At 50.2% G+C, this 14,733-nt stretch overlaps 1 protein-coding gene across 1 annotated transcript in view; it reads left to right on the top strand.

Annotated features, from left to right (window-relative positions):
- The window catches only part of MLH1 (mutL homolog 1), a 71,474-nt gene that overhangs the window by 39,360 nt on the left and 17,381 nt on the right, over positions 1-14,733 (top strand). Inside the window, exons 2-6 of the mRNA XM_044675539.1 lie at positions 571-644; positions 1,552-1,624; positions 4,186-4,277; positions 4,734-4,776; positions 8,880-8,968. Of these exons, the coding sequence (XP_044531474.1) occupies positions 571-644; positions 1,552-1,624; positions 4,186-4,277; positions 4,734-4,776; positions 8,880-8,968 (371 nt within the window). The remainder of the gene's footprint in view (positions 1-570; positions 645-1,551; positions 1,625-4,185; positions 4,278-4,733; positions 4,777-8,879; positions 8,969-14,733) is intronic.

The raw sequence follows: 14,733 nt of genomic DNA on the forward strand, positions 1-14,733 counted from the left end.
CCCCCCCCCCAACTCTCCGTGGGCTCAGGGGCTGAGGCTGCAGCGGGGAGGGCAGAGGGCGTGGCTGAGGCCGGGTTGGGTGAGGGGCTCCTCTTTCCCTCTGGGGTCTCGGGCTTCTGAAGGGCGAGCTGGGCAGAGGCCTGGTTCTGTCCCAGGTTCCCTGGGCCGGAGCCCTTCATCACTGCCGTCTCAAGGAGTAACCTGACTGGGCACAGAACCCCCAGGGGAGGGGCCCCAGGACATGCCATCTGTCTCTGGCCATGGCCGCAGGCTCCTGGGCCATCTCAGGCCTGGGGATCGCCTGTCCTGGAGGCCCGTGCCAGTGCAGGCCTCCTGGGCCCTGGGGTGCGGGGAAGGAAGGTCCGTCTGGAGGGCTGGCATTTCTGAGCTCCCGCTCTGGCTCAGCCCCTCTGGAGTGGGGCCTGAGGGGCACCCCCAGACCCTTAGCCTGGGCCAGCAGCTCAGAGATGATCCTGGGGGCTGCGGGAAGGGGCAGGCTGCCCCCTGGGCCTCTGAGCCGAGCCCACCAGGGAGCTCCTGGCCAGCTCTCAGCCCCCCTCCCCTCCCCAGGCCCTGGCCAGCATTAGCCACGTGGCCCACGTGACCGTGACCACCAAGACAGCGGAGGCCAAGTGCGCCTACAGGTGGGTTGGGGCCGGGAAGGCCTCCTCGTCCCCTCCTTGGCATTCTCTGCCTGTGCCTTCAGGCCCCTCAGGCACAGGCCGGCGGTGCTGCGGGCGGCCCGTAGGAGCTGTCGGCCTGGCACAGAGGGCCGGACCCAGGCCAGAGCGTTCTGATGAGCTTCCGTGGTTCCTTCTGGCAGGGCCCGATTGTAGCCGGAAGGCTGGACTAGAATCCACAGAACTGGGATTCCTGCCTCCTGGGCTGCTCTGTCTGCTTCTCTGTCTGCTCCGGCTTTCCTCCCTGAGTGGCAGGACCAGGGCTGCCCCGGGGAGAGAATCCTCATTACAGAGCGTGCCCGCTGGGCCAGGCCCGAGTGCTCGGTGCCTCCTCACACACACAGGCTGCTGCCATTGTTGACTGGCTCAGACGTTGGCCCGTAGCTGCTTCCAGAGTCTTTGGGATGGGGTCGGGGCTGCCGGGCAGATGGAGAGCCGGGTCTGGAGGCGGGAGGGCCCGGGTTCCAGTGTGGCTGCAGACACTTCCTGGCAGCTCCCTTGGTCCCCCTTGCCCAGCCCTTCCCAGCATTGATCCTGAGGCGGGAGGGAGAGGGAGGTGGGGGAGGAATCGGCTTGGCCATAAATGGGGCGCAGCCAGGCACCAGCACTCGGTCTCCATCCAGCCGCTTGGTGCTGCTCAGGGCTGGTCCCGGGGGGACACTGGCTGACTCTGAGCCCCTGAATCCGGGCCAGAGCCTTGATTCAGACTGACCCGGCTGCAGCCCATCCTTGGGCCTCTGGTGCCTGTCGGGTCAGCCGATGCTCCGACGCGGATGGGCTTGACCACAAAGCGCCTTTCTGGGGAGGGCAGGGGAGGAGAGGGGGCTGTGTCTCCTGGGTGCTCAGGTCGCCCCTTCTTTTTTCTGCTCAGAGCAAGTTACTCAGATGGAAAGCTCAAGGGCCCTCCTAAGCCGTGTGCGGGGAACCAGGGGACGCAGATCACGGTAAGGCTGGAGCCCAGGAGGCTCAGGAGGCTTTTTGGGCTTGGTCGTGGCCCAGGCAGGGTGCCTGGGTTCAGGGGGTCACCTGGGGGTAGCTGAGCCCGGGGGTCCCTGTCTTCATAGTGGAAAGGCGAGTTGTTCTGGGGGCAGGTTCCAGCCCACTGCTGGTCCCTCTGGGCCTGCCTCCTCTGGGCAGTCTTTCAAGCCTTTTCTGGCTCTAGGGTGGCATAGGCCGAAGGAGGGTTTTGGGTCTGAGGCCTTGGCTCCCAAGCCCAGCAATGCCCTTCAAGGCTCATGGGTCCTTGGGTGGCGGCCCTCCCCTCTGGCCTTTCTCGGCCATGGGGCAGCAGGCTGGGTTTGACATTCTCGAACCCGGCCCGATGTGCCTTCATCAGAGGCTCAGGAGCTCGTGTTTCAGGGCAGCGACTTCCCGGTTCTGAGCAGGGGCCCCCAGGTCCTGGAGGGTCCACAGCCCCTGAGGTTCAGAACCAGGACAAGCTAAATAAGCCCCACTGGACCTTCCTCCAGCGGCGCCAAGGTCAGGGATGAGAGGAAATTGTTCCCATGGAGGAGAATTTCCAGCTTTGGGGGAGGCGGGCCTCTGTTTCTGGCTCACTGAAAAAGTGCCCATTTGCTTGTTTAGTAAATTCCTTTAGCATCTGGGAAACAAAATCTTTTATAGTTCTGATTATACAGATCTAATGAGATCATAAGGGGGCTTAGTGGACAGAGCACCAGACTTGGAGATGGGAGAACCAGGGTTCAAATCTGGCCTCTGACACATCCTAGCCGTATGACCCTGGGCAAGTCACTTAACTCTAGTGGTCTAGCCCTTGCTCTTTGCCTGTCTTAGAATGGATACTGAGGCAGAAAGTACGGGTTTAAAAATAAAAACAAACCTAATGCAATGAGAAGGAAAACCAGAACCCGGGGAACAATCATTGGTGGCCCAGAGTTTCTCATGCAGAGACCTTCTGTCCAAACGCTGCTGGATCCTCCAACTGGACACACCAAATGTGGACTCTAGAGGTGGGAGGATGGGACATGGGAACAGGGAGAGAGCAGTGCTGAGAGGCCATCCTCCGCCTGAGGAGTTGAGAAGTAAAGCAGGTCCTGAAATGGGGAAATGGGGGAGAGCTGACAGAAGGAACGGACGTGAGAGCTGTTGCCCACTGATGAGGGGTCTGAGTGGTCCAACAGCTGCCTGAAGGGCCCGGGTCACTAGCGGTCAGAGACGGACTTCTGGGAGCAGCCGTAGCCCCAGGAATGGCCCCAGGAGTGCTCCCTGCCTCCAGAGAGAGAAGCAGAGGCAGACCGCATGGAGTCTTTCCCTGGGGTAGTTGCGGTTTGGTTTGGGGCTTCTGGCTCTGTGGGAGGGAGGCTCCGGGACCGAAGTGGGCTTGGTGGGAGAATGCACAGATGGCCCACATCAGATGTTTTCCACCTCTGAGGGGAGGAAGGGAAGGGAGGAAGGGACACGGTTTGGGTCTTACAATTTTGGAAAACATGTTAAAAATTACGTAATTGGGAAAATAAAATATCCGAGTTAAAAAAATCTGAAGTGTCACCGCAGAGCAGTCAGGTTCCCCTCGAGGATGCAGTTTTGGTGGAGCTGGGAAGGGATCCATCCATCCTGGAAAGAGATTTGAAACTCCACCTGAAAGGACATGAAACCAGGCATGGCCTCGGACCCAGCTCTGCCTGTCCATGTCCTCCGATGGATTGGTTTGGCCCATTATGTGTCTTAGCCGATTTCCACAGATCCAAATTGCCTCCCTTCCTCCCTTCCCTCCCTGCTCGCAGAGCTGGCAAGCTCAGTGTGTCCTCTGCATCAGGAGGATCAAAGAAAAGGGCCCTGTGACGCCTCAGCGTGTACCCATTAACTGGGGAATGGAATGTTGTGGTGCTCCAGGAGAGGAAGGAATGAGGAAGCTCTGGAGGGTCTTGCTGAGAGGGAAGCGAGGGGCAGCTTCAGACACTTCCTCTGTGACTCTGGGCGAGTCACTTAACCCACATTGGCTGGTCCTTGCCCTTCTGTCTTAGAGTTGTTGTTTAGACAGAAAGTAAGGGTTTAGGGGAAAAATGAAGTGAGCAGAGCTAGGAGGACAAACAGCTTTTTAAATGACAGTAACATAACATAGAGAACAACCACCACTTTAGAACTCTGATTATCCTGCTGGAGAAGGGATGGACTTTGGGTCCAGAATGGGCCCTGCGTCTCTGGACGGGGCCCGTCCCATTCTTCTGGTCAGGGGGATGATGGGAGAGAGAGAAATATTTGTAAAAATAAATTAATAGGCAAATCAGCAAAGCATACAATTTATAGATTAATTTTAGCGTTTGGGGGCCGAGCTTCTAGAGGCAGAGCAAACGTTTAGATCTCAGAATAATGAGAGGATGGGGAGAACATGTTGGGGCAGGGTGGGTTGGTGGGGAAGGGCCTCCACCCTGGCCTCGAATGTCTCCCCATTCCCCTTGATACCCCCAGTCAGACCCCCCTAACGCCCGCAGGAATCAGGAAAGGGCTGTCTTCGATTTTACACACCAGCTCGTCTCTTTTTCAGGTCGAAGACCTTTTTTACAATATCGCCACAAGGAGGAAAGCTTTAAAAAACCCCAGTGAAGAGTACGGGAAAATCTTGGAAGTTGTTGGCAGGTAAGGCCCGACCTGGTCGGGGAGACAGAGCCGGGCAGATGGTGCCAGTGCCCCCGGGCAGCTGAGCCTGCAGAAATGCCCCGTGCTCCGAATTGTCCTTCAGGGTACTTGGCCTGAGCTTCAGAACTGAGCCAGGGAGCTTATGGGCCCTCCCGGGGACACGGGGTACTGTGGACGGGATCTTAGAAATCATCCAGCACAGCCCCAATTTCACAGATGGGGAAACTGAGGAACTTGCTCAGGAGCCACGGGCAGGAAAAGGCAACTGAGCTCCATCTAGGGTTGGGTTGCCCCCTCCCCCAGCCATGCCCCCCATGTCTAATTGGGGGGGCACCTCCCCTACCAGGCCAGTGCGCTTGGACCCTCCGAGCGTGCCTGGGGCAGGGGGAAGGGAGGAGGTTGGCTGCTCCGCTCTGGCCCGAGCTTTTCAGAGAGCCGGCTTGTTTCTCTCTCCAGATATTCTGTCCACAACTCGGGCGTCAGTTTCTCGGTGAAAAAGGTGAGTGGCTGAAGTGGGGGCCATCCTGTTGGGGAGATTTAAATGTAGTTTTCTGGAATGGGAAGCTGAATGAATGACGCAGCCCCCCAGGGGCCCAGCTTGGGGCTGTGGCTGCAGCAGCAGCACCAGGCAGGGTTGGTGCTCGCCCCCTCCCCACTTAACTCGATTTTCTGTCATGAATTGTCCAAACCGTGAAGGATGACCCGTGGCTTCTTCTCTGTCCTCTCCAGCCCCTCCGTGGCCCAGGAGAGTGGCAGGAGAGGTGGTTGCCCACCTCAGCCCGAGGCCTCCCATGAAGGGGCAGATTTCCCTGGTACGGGCTTCCCCTCATTGCCCCTGGGCCGAGGGCTTCTGGTGCCAAAGTCCGGGCTTTTTTCCACATGCTCTGTCTCCAAGGGCCTGAGGTTCGCTTTCCTGCCTCCCTGGGGGGCGTCTGCCCCCAGCCCCAGGTCCTTTCCCAGCATCGTTCCAGGCTCCCACCGCGAGGACACAAAGTAGGAGAATGGGGTGGACCCGGGCCCTGTGGGGCTCGCTTGGGCCAGGCTTTCTCTTCCTCGGCTTCTTCGTGTTAAGCCCGGTGGCCGCTCCCCAGGCCCCTTCCTCATCCCCAGCAGCCGAGAGAAGGCACGAGCCTCATGGCACACGTATGTGGCAGCACCGGCCTGTCTCCTGTGCCCTGGCACCATCTGGTCTCTGGCCAAGCCAGCCAGCGCATGTAATCCCTGGCCGGGCATCAGGCAGGCTTTGCCCGTCACTAAGTCACCTTCTCGGGGCTCTTGTTGTCTGAATGTGCTCCTGGCTCTGCTCATGGCGGTCTGTGTCAGGGCACCTGCCTGTCCCCGGCTCTGTCTGAAACTGCCGCTCTGACCCCTTCCTGCAGCCCGCTTGAGTGCCGCCTCACCCCTTGGGGTCCAGGCCTTCCCCCCACAAGCCCAGCCAGACGTGGGTGCCTGACCTCTCTGGGTGGGAGCCTGCCAGCGGCAGAGCTTGCCGCACGGGCTAGGCCCGGCACCTTTGCCCGCTTCCCGGCAGCACCCAGCTGGGCCGGATTGAGCCGCAGCTTCACCGGCATTTTTCTGTGATGTGGAGCTGAGTTCAGGAACTTTAGTCACTCACCAGCCCGGGTGTAGCTCTGAAGCTTGCTGCTTCCCGTCTCCTGTTTTGTAAGACCTTTCAGGGATGACTGACGGGGACTTAGCGATGGCGTCTTCCTTTGGCACCCTGGGAGATTCCGGAGGGTAAAGAGCATTTCTCTTACCTTCTCCTCTTGGATTGCAGCCTATTCATTTCTCTCGTGTCCTCCCCAGTATGAAGATCGTTGTTCTGCCTTCTCTCCATCCTTCTGTCAGCTGGGATCAGTGACCTTTAAGCCCCAAACAGCAACACGATTCCTTCTTTGATTTGCCTGTTGCCCCCAACAAAACGAAAAACCTCTTGTATGTTAAGGGCTGAAGTGCCCTTCAGAGATGATGGCCCGCGTTCGTAATCATCTACTCTTATTTACAGCTTATTTACAGCCTGTCTCTTGAGGCTGCTCCTTTTTATTCTCTACATCATTAGAATCCGGACCGACTTCAGTCAGTAAGAAGCCGGGGCCCCTCAGGCTGAAACGACCGAACTTTCAGAGAGGAGCCTGGCCATAGGCACGACTTACAGTTTGGGGCTATCCTTCCGAGGGCTTAGAAAGGGGGAAAAGGAGCCTGTGTTCTAAATTTCTACAGAGGATGCCAAGCCAAAAGGGGTGTGAAGAGGAGATAGAATGTTACCCCAAGACCTTTCCATCCCTTTTGGTCCAACATGCCTTGTAGGAATTTGGAGCACAGATCCTCTTTCTTCGCCTACTGCCAGCCGATGTGTAGTTCTCTCCTCCAGCAGTTCCGTCGTTTCAGCTTGAGGGGCCCTTGGCTTCTTATGGGTTAGAACCAGCTCCAGAACCTCTGATTCCCGGGCTGCAGAGGGGCAGTGCTGGCAAACACTGAGCAGCCGGGGCCCCCGTCACTACTCTTTCACGTCTCTGGGTCAGCTTTGTGGTCCGCTTTGTGGTTGTGTCTCTTCTTTCTGTCCAGGCAGGCTGAAGCGCATCCAACAAAAAGATGTCTTCTTTCTCCCCTATAATTTATTGGGTTTTCTCCCATGGGCATATCCTTGTATGCCGTGGTTCTCCAGCCTCCCTTCCATTTATTCTGGCTTTTTTAGAATAAGATCTGCGTTTCCAGAACTATTCTCCAGTTGTATATTTTCTCCCGTCAGCTCCGACTTCCCCGTGTCGGGATCTCTGGTTCGCTTTGTTTACTTCCCATGTTTTCTGTATTTGGGCATCGGCGTTTTCATGCTGGCCCTCTTCTTGGATATGTTCTCCTGTGGATTCTTGTTTTCTCTCTTGCCTTTCTTCTTCCTCTCGGGGATTCTGTCCTCTCGTACGTCTAGCTTGGCAGATAGTGGGCCATTTTCTTTCTCCTTCCCTCCATCTCTTGCCAGTTAACAAGTTTCTTTAGTTCACTTCCTGGGCATTGACAGGTATCTGGAATTCGTAGAACTCACAACAGATACACTTATTCCACAGTGAGACTTTCCCCACCTCAGTTTTGCATATCACAGGTCAGCATAAGAAATGAAATGGGAATTTTTAGAGTGTTTTGTGGAAGCCTCATATAACATGTAAAGGCCAACAGACAAGATAGAAAAAGCTTAGAAACTTAGGAAAGCATCCTTGACCCAAAATGCATAAGAAAGTACTCTAAATACCCCATGAAAGAAAAAAAATCAGACATCTCTAGTATGAAGGGAGGGCCCAAACATTTTACACCAGTTTTCCAGATGGGGGGGGGGGGCTATATTTTTATCAGTTCTTGTTGACTGGACTGTCTCTCTCTAGCCAAGAGGACCCTGTCCTTCCTGTGGCCCTGCTCATGGCCTCTAGATCCATCTTAACCGGCTGTTCATTTCTACACTAGGCTGCAGCCTTCAGTTGACAGTGGCTATGTACACCCCATCATGGCCCTTAGGAGGGCCTCAGGGTCCTACCAATGACTTTAGGATGCTTTCTTATTCTTTCTGCTGATAATCAGAAGTGTTTAAGAGTTGTCTGGCCTGTATAAATATTTAAAATGATAAAGGCTGGTATAATAATATAAATTAGTATTTTAATTAAAGCCATGTTTATAGATAAAGTTATCAGACCACGCGCTTGTAAGCATTCAAAACTGCCGCCTCCATTACTGTCTCCTGTTTCCTGGCCAAGAGCCTACTCGCAAAGAGGCCCCTCCCTCCTAACCCAGGAGATTTTAGACCTCCCCATGCCCCAAAGACCCAGAAATGGAACCCAGCTGGACATGTTGATCACGGGAAATGTAGTTTTGATACATTTCCCATGTCCATAGAAATATATACACTTTTTAGATGGCATTTTCCAAATTTCACTTTTACACCTGGCCAGTATCGGGAGGCGCTCAGGAATGGCGCCTGGGGCACAAGAAGCTGTTTCTCTCTGAACCTGCTCTGGGAAGAGCCCCCCACGGAGCCCTTCGCTCCCAGCATTCTCCGCAGCTTCTTCCCTCTGTCTCATTGTCCATCCCCTGCTCCTGACCCGTCTGACCCAGGCCAGAACGACCCCTGCCCCAAGAGGCTCTTCTTCTTGGCTTTTCTCTGTGGAAAAAAAGGGAGTTGGTTCATTCTTTTGAAGAAAGGCCTTTTCCCTGCTGCCTGAGGGGTGGAGATGCAGCCCCCAGCCTTTCCCCGTGAAGACAAAATTCCTCTTGGGTAGTACCTGCTCGGCATCCTCCTGCTGGATGGTCAGCCTTGGGGAGGAGGCGGCATCATCTGTCCAGCCTGGGCAGAAGCTTCCTTCTTGGGTCGTCTCTTAGGAGATCCCTGTCAGCTCCCAGGACTTCAAGAAGGAATCCGGCTCCCTGCGAGACCCTTCTCAGATCTCCTCTGCTGGCCTCGGGGCGCTTCTCCCATCCCACTTCTCACCCCCTTGGCAGGAGCTCCATCCCCAGCTCTATGGAAGCCTGGCTAGAATTCTGAGAAGAATGTGTTCCCTGTTGTTAGTGCACGTTTTGATAAATGTTTATCTTCTTCTTTTTTTTTTTTTTGTTTAAAAGCAAGGAGAAACGGTGCCTGACATTAGAACCTTGACGAATGCCACGGTGGTGGACAACATCCGGTCCATCTTTGGAAATGCCGTGAGCAGGTATGCCGAGGAAGGCCTCGTGCTTCGAGGCCTACGTCACGATTGCCTGGGCTCTGCCACCCCCCTGCTCTCCCCTCTTCTTCCCTGGGAACCCCGAAACAGGGCTCCAAGCTCTGCTGTTTAATGGAGAAGGGCGCGGCCACCACCTAGTTAATAGCAAGACCCTTCCGTGCCGAGGGCCGGGGCCAGACCCTCGGGATCTCTATGTGGGCACATGCAGGTGGGGGCCCAGATCCATCCGTAGAGGCTGACTTGGGGGCGAGAGGCCCGGCAGCCTTGAGCATCCTGGAGGGACTTGGAGAGAAGAAGATGCTCAAGCTGAACGAGAGGGAGTGAAGGATGCTGGGAGGATGGGAGGCCTGAGGCTAGGCCTTGGGTACCAGTGAACAGAAGAATAGGGTGAGCCTTTATGTGGCACTGAAAGGCTGGCAAAGCATGTTCCTGCCAGGGTGGCGCCGTGGATCAAGGACAGGACTCAGGCAGCCTGAGTTCAAATCCTGCCTCAGACACTTTCTAGCAGTGAGACCCTGGGCCAGTCACTCAGCTCTCAGATTCATTTTCCTTATGTGTAAAATGAGGAGGTTGAATGGATGGTCTGAGGGCCTCCAAGCTCTAGGACCAGGATTCTGGGGTTCTTCTCATCTCCCTCCTCCCTCCCAGCCCTTTCATCTTTTCTACTAATAAAACCCCTCACTTTCTGACTTAGAATCAATACTAAGTGTGAGTTCCACGGCAGAGGAGCAAGAAGGGCTAGACGGGGTCAGAGTGCTCCACATTTGGGAAAAAAGCACCATAGTCATTGGGAAGAGAGAAATCCTGAACCTCCCTGGGAAGAGCAGTTTGTCTCAAATTATGCATCTTTTCCTGTTGAATTTGTGGATTGAGCCCCCAGGGGGAATCGGGCTGAGCTCTGGCAGAAGGATGAGGTTTGGACTCTTGGACGAGGACAATTGGAGATGCTGGGGTGGGGGCCGCCTTGAAATAGTCTTTGAAGCCCACTACTCTCTCTTTAAATTAACTTTCATTTTTTTCAGTTGTGTAGAAACAATTTTTGGCCATTGTTTTCTGGGTAGATAGAATTCACTCCCCGAGGCTCGTCCGTCCCAGCTCGTCTTACCCAGCATCCCATCTGGGTGCTTAGGCTGCGTGACGCTGCGTGAGCGGATGTGCGTTTTGGTGTGGCGCCACCCCCCCTCTACTTCCTGGAGTGTGGCTGAGAGCCAGGCGGGAGAATCCGCACTCGTGGTCAGTTAGGTTAGAGTAGGCTTTACTCTGTTTTCTCTGTCATGAGTGATTATTAACAAAACTATGGAAAAACAAGAACCTGGAGAAACTGATATTGATTTAAATTGAACATTTCTGACAATTTTGAGATTCAGATTCTCCCATTCTCCACATGGTAAATAGTCTGATCACGGTTCTATCAGCTTTTGCACAACATGTATTTCCATGTTCTCTGTGGGAAGATTGAAGACATCACATATACAGTAAAGATCTCATGAAGGAAATAAAGGACGGCCTACTTGGATCTGCACTCAGACTCCAAGGCTTCAGGTGGCATTTCTTATCATAAACTTCTCGGGGTGTCTTGGAACCTTGCTTTGCTGATAGAGCAGTCCTGAGAGGATCGTTGTAGGACATTTCTGTTCCTGTGCTCTCCCATCTCCTGGCTACAGGCTTTCCAGGCTTGAACAAATGCGTCCTGTTCATCATTTCTTGTGGCACAATATTACAGCCCTGTAGGCCACTCCCTGATGGATGGGCATCCCCCAGTTTCCACTTCTTTACCACCTCAAAAAGAGCGGCAAAAATATTTGCATATAAGTGGGTCCTTTTCCCCTCTGATCTCTTTAGGGTTCAAAAGGCATTCCTGATGTTGCTGGAGCCAAGGACAGGCATCCTTCTAAAGCCCTCTGTGCCTGATTCCAAATCGCCTTCCAGAGTAGTTGGATCAATTCACAACTCCACCAGCAATGCATTAGTTTCCCAGTTTTGCCACATCCCCCTTCCCCCACATTTATTATTTTTCTTTACTATCATTGGCCAATCTGCTAGGTGTGAAGTGATACCTCAGAGTTGTTTCAATTTGCATTTCTCTAATCAGAAGGGATTTAGAACATTTTTTCATATGATTATTGATAGTTTTGATTTCTTTATCTGAAAACTACCAGTATTCATTTTCCTTGACCATTTGTCAATTGGGAAATGGCTCGATTTCTTGTATATTTGATTTAATTCCGACTATATTTGAGAAATTAGACCTTTGTCAGAGAATCTTGTTGTAAAATTTTCCCCTCAGTTTGTTGCTTCCCTTCCAATTTTGGTTGCATTGGCTTTATTTGTACAAAACCTTTTAATTTAATATAATCAAAATTATTCATTTTACATCTTTTAATGTTCTCTATCTCTTGCTTGGTCTTAAATTCTTCCCTTCCCATAGATCTGACAGGCATATTATTCTATGTTCACCTAATTTGCTTATAATTTCCCCCTTTATATTTAAGTCATTTACTCATTTTGAGTTTATCTTGGTGTAGGGTGTGAGATGTTGATCTAAACCTAATTTTTGCCATTCTGTTTTCCAGTTTTCCCAGCAGGTTTTTTTTTTTTATAGTGGGTTCTTGTCCCAAAAGCTAGATCTTTGGGTTTATCAAACACTAGCTGGCTCAGGTCATTTACCCCTAGTCTATTCCATTGATCCACCCTTCTGTCTCTCTGCCAGTACCAGATTGTTTTCATGACCCCTGCTTTGAAGTATAGTTTAAGATCTGGTACTGCTGGGGCACCATCCTTCACATTTTTTTTCATTAGTTCCCTCAATATTCTTGATCTTTTTTTCTTCCAGATGAACTTTTTTATAATTTTTTCTAATTCTATAAAAAAGTTTGATAGTTTGATAGGTATGGCACTGAATAAATGTTTTAATTTGCGTAGGATTGTCATTTTTATTATAGTATGTTGGCCTACCTATGAGCAATGAATGTCTTTCTAATTGTTCAGATCCAGTTTTGTGTGAAAAGTGTTTTGTAATTGTGTTCAGATGATTCCTGTGTTTGTCTTGGGCAGATAGATTCCAAATATTTTATTTTGTCTAGACCAGGGATTCCCAAACTTTTTTGGCCTCCCGCCCCCTTTCCAGAAAAAATACTACTTAGCGCCCCTGTCACATACTATCACCACCCCCTTACAGTAATTCACCACCCCCAAATGCCCCTGTGGCCATCACCGCTCCCCTGGATCGCTGCAGCACCCACCGGGGGTGGTGGCGCCCACTTTGGGAATCACTGGTGTAGAGTGATTTAAAATGGAATTTCTCTTTCTAACTCTTGCTGTTGAGTTTTGTTGGAAATGCTGATGATTTATGTGAGTTTATTTTGTATCCTATAACTTTGTTCATGCTATTCATTATTTCCACTGGTTTTTTAGTTGATTTTCTTGGGTTCTCTAAGTATATCATCATATCATTTGCAAAGCGATAGTTTAGTTTCCTCATGGCCTACTTTAATACCTTTAATTTCTTTTTCTTCTCTACTTGCTACTGCTAGCATTTCTAGCACATTATTAAATAACAAGAGGTGATAATGAGCATCCTTGCTTTTACTCTTGATCTTATTGGGAAGGCCTCTAACCTATTCCCATTGCAGATGATACTTGCTGATGGTTTTGTTTTGTTTTATTAATTTTTATTTTTAAAAATATTTCCCCATGTTCACATGATTCATTTTCTTTCCCTCTTCCCTCCCAGAGCTGACAAGCAATTCCACTGGGTTGTACAAATGTTATCACTTGATACCTATTTCCATATAATTTATTTTTGCTATAAAGCAATCTTTTAATTGCTGATGGTTTAAAAAAATACTGTTTATTATTTTGAGAAAAGACCCTTTTATTTCTAACTTTCTAGTGTTTTCAATTAGGAATGGCTGTTGTATTTTGTCAATGGCTTTTTCTGCTTCTATTGAGATAATTATGGAATTTGTTTGTTTGGTTATTGATATGGTCAGTTATGCTGATGGTTTTTCCTAATATTAAACCATCCTTGCATTCCTGGTATAAATCCCACCTGATCATAGTGAATAATCCTTGTGATAACTTACTGTAGTCTCTTTGCTAGCATTTTAAGATTTTTGCATCTATGTTCATTAAGGAGATTGATCTATAGCTTTCTTTCTCAGTTTTTTATTGGCCTGGCTTGGGAATCAGTACCATATTTGTGTCATAAAAGGAATTTTCTTTTTTTTTTTTTTAAACCCTTAACTTCTGTGTATTAGTTCCTTGGTGGAAGAGCAGTAAGGGTAGGCAATGGGGGTTAAGTGACTTGCCCAGGGTCACACAGCTGGGAAGTGTCTGAGGCCAGATTTGAACCCAGGACCTCCCATTTCTAGGCCTGGCTCTCAATCCACTGAGCTACCCAGCTGCCCCTCATAAAAGGAATTTGGTAGGACTCCTTTGCTTATTTTGTCAAACAGCATATTTAGTATTGGGATTAGTTGTTCTTTAAATGTTTGATAAATTTCACTTGTGAATCCATCTGGCCCTGGGGATTTTTTTCCTTAGGGAGTTCCTTGATGTTTTGTTCAATTTCTTTTTCTGAGATGGGATTATTTAAGTATTCTATTTCCTCTTTTGTTAATCTAGGCAATTTTATATTTTTGTAAATATTCATCCATTTTACCTAGATTGTCATATCATTGGGGAAAATAGCTCCTAATAATTGCCTTAATTTCCTCTTCATTAGAAGTGAGATTGCCCTTTTCATTTTTGATATTGTTAAATTCTCTTCTTTTTAAAATTAGATTAACCGGAGGCAGCTGGGTAGCTCAGTGGATGGAGAGTCAGGCCTAGAGACGGGAGATCCTAGGTTCAAATCCAGCCTCAGACACTTCCCAGCTGTGTGACCCTGGGCAAGTCACTTGACCCCCATTGCCCACCCTTACCACTTTTCCACCTATGAGCCAATACACAGAAGTTAAGGGTTTAAAAAAAATTAGATTAACCAATACTTTGTTTTTTCAAAGAACCACCTCCTAGTCTTATTTATTAGTTCAATAGTTCTTTTTTTAAAATTTTAAACATTTATTAATATTCATTTTTAACATGGTTACATGATTTATGCTCCTCCTTTCCCCTTCACCCCCTGCACCCCCTCCCACCCATGGCTGACACACATTTCCACTGGTTTTGTCATGTGTCCTTGATCAAGACCTATTTCCAAATTGTTGGTGGTTGCATTGGTGTGGTAGTTTCTAGTCTACACCCTCAATCATGTCCACCCCGACCCATGCGTTCAAGCAGTTGTTTTTCTTATATGTTTCCTCTCCTGCAGACCTTCCTCTGAATGTGGGTAGCGTCTTTACCATAAATCCCTCAGAGCTGTCCTGGGTCATTGCATTGCTGCTGGTACAGAAGTCCATTACATTGGATTTTACCACAGTGTATCAGTCTCTGTGTACAGTGTTCTTCTGGCTCTGCTCCTTTCGCTCTGCATCACTTCCTGGAGGTCTCTCCAGTTCGCCTGGAATTCCTCCAGTTTATTATTCCTTTTAGCACAATAGTATTCCATCACCCGCATATACCACAGTTTGTTCAGCCATTCCCCAATTGAAGGACATCCCCTCCTTTTCCAATTTGTTGCCACCACAAAAAGCGCAGCTATAAATATTTTCGTACAAGTCTGTTTATCTATGATCTCTTTGGGGTACAAACCCAGCAATGGTATGGCTGGATCACAGGGCAGGCATTCTTTTATAGCCCTTTGAGCATGA

This window comes from Gracilinanus agilis, chromosome 1, assembly GCF_016433145.1.
Source record: "Gracilinanus agilis isolate LMUSP501 chromosome 1, AgileGrace, whole genome shotgun sequence".
NCBI lineage: Eukaryota > Metazoa > Chordata > Mammalia > Didelphimorphia > Didelphidae > Gracilinanus > Gracilinanus agilis.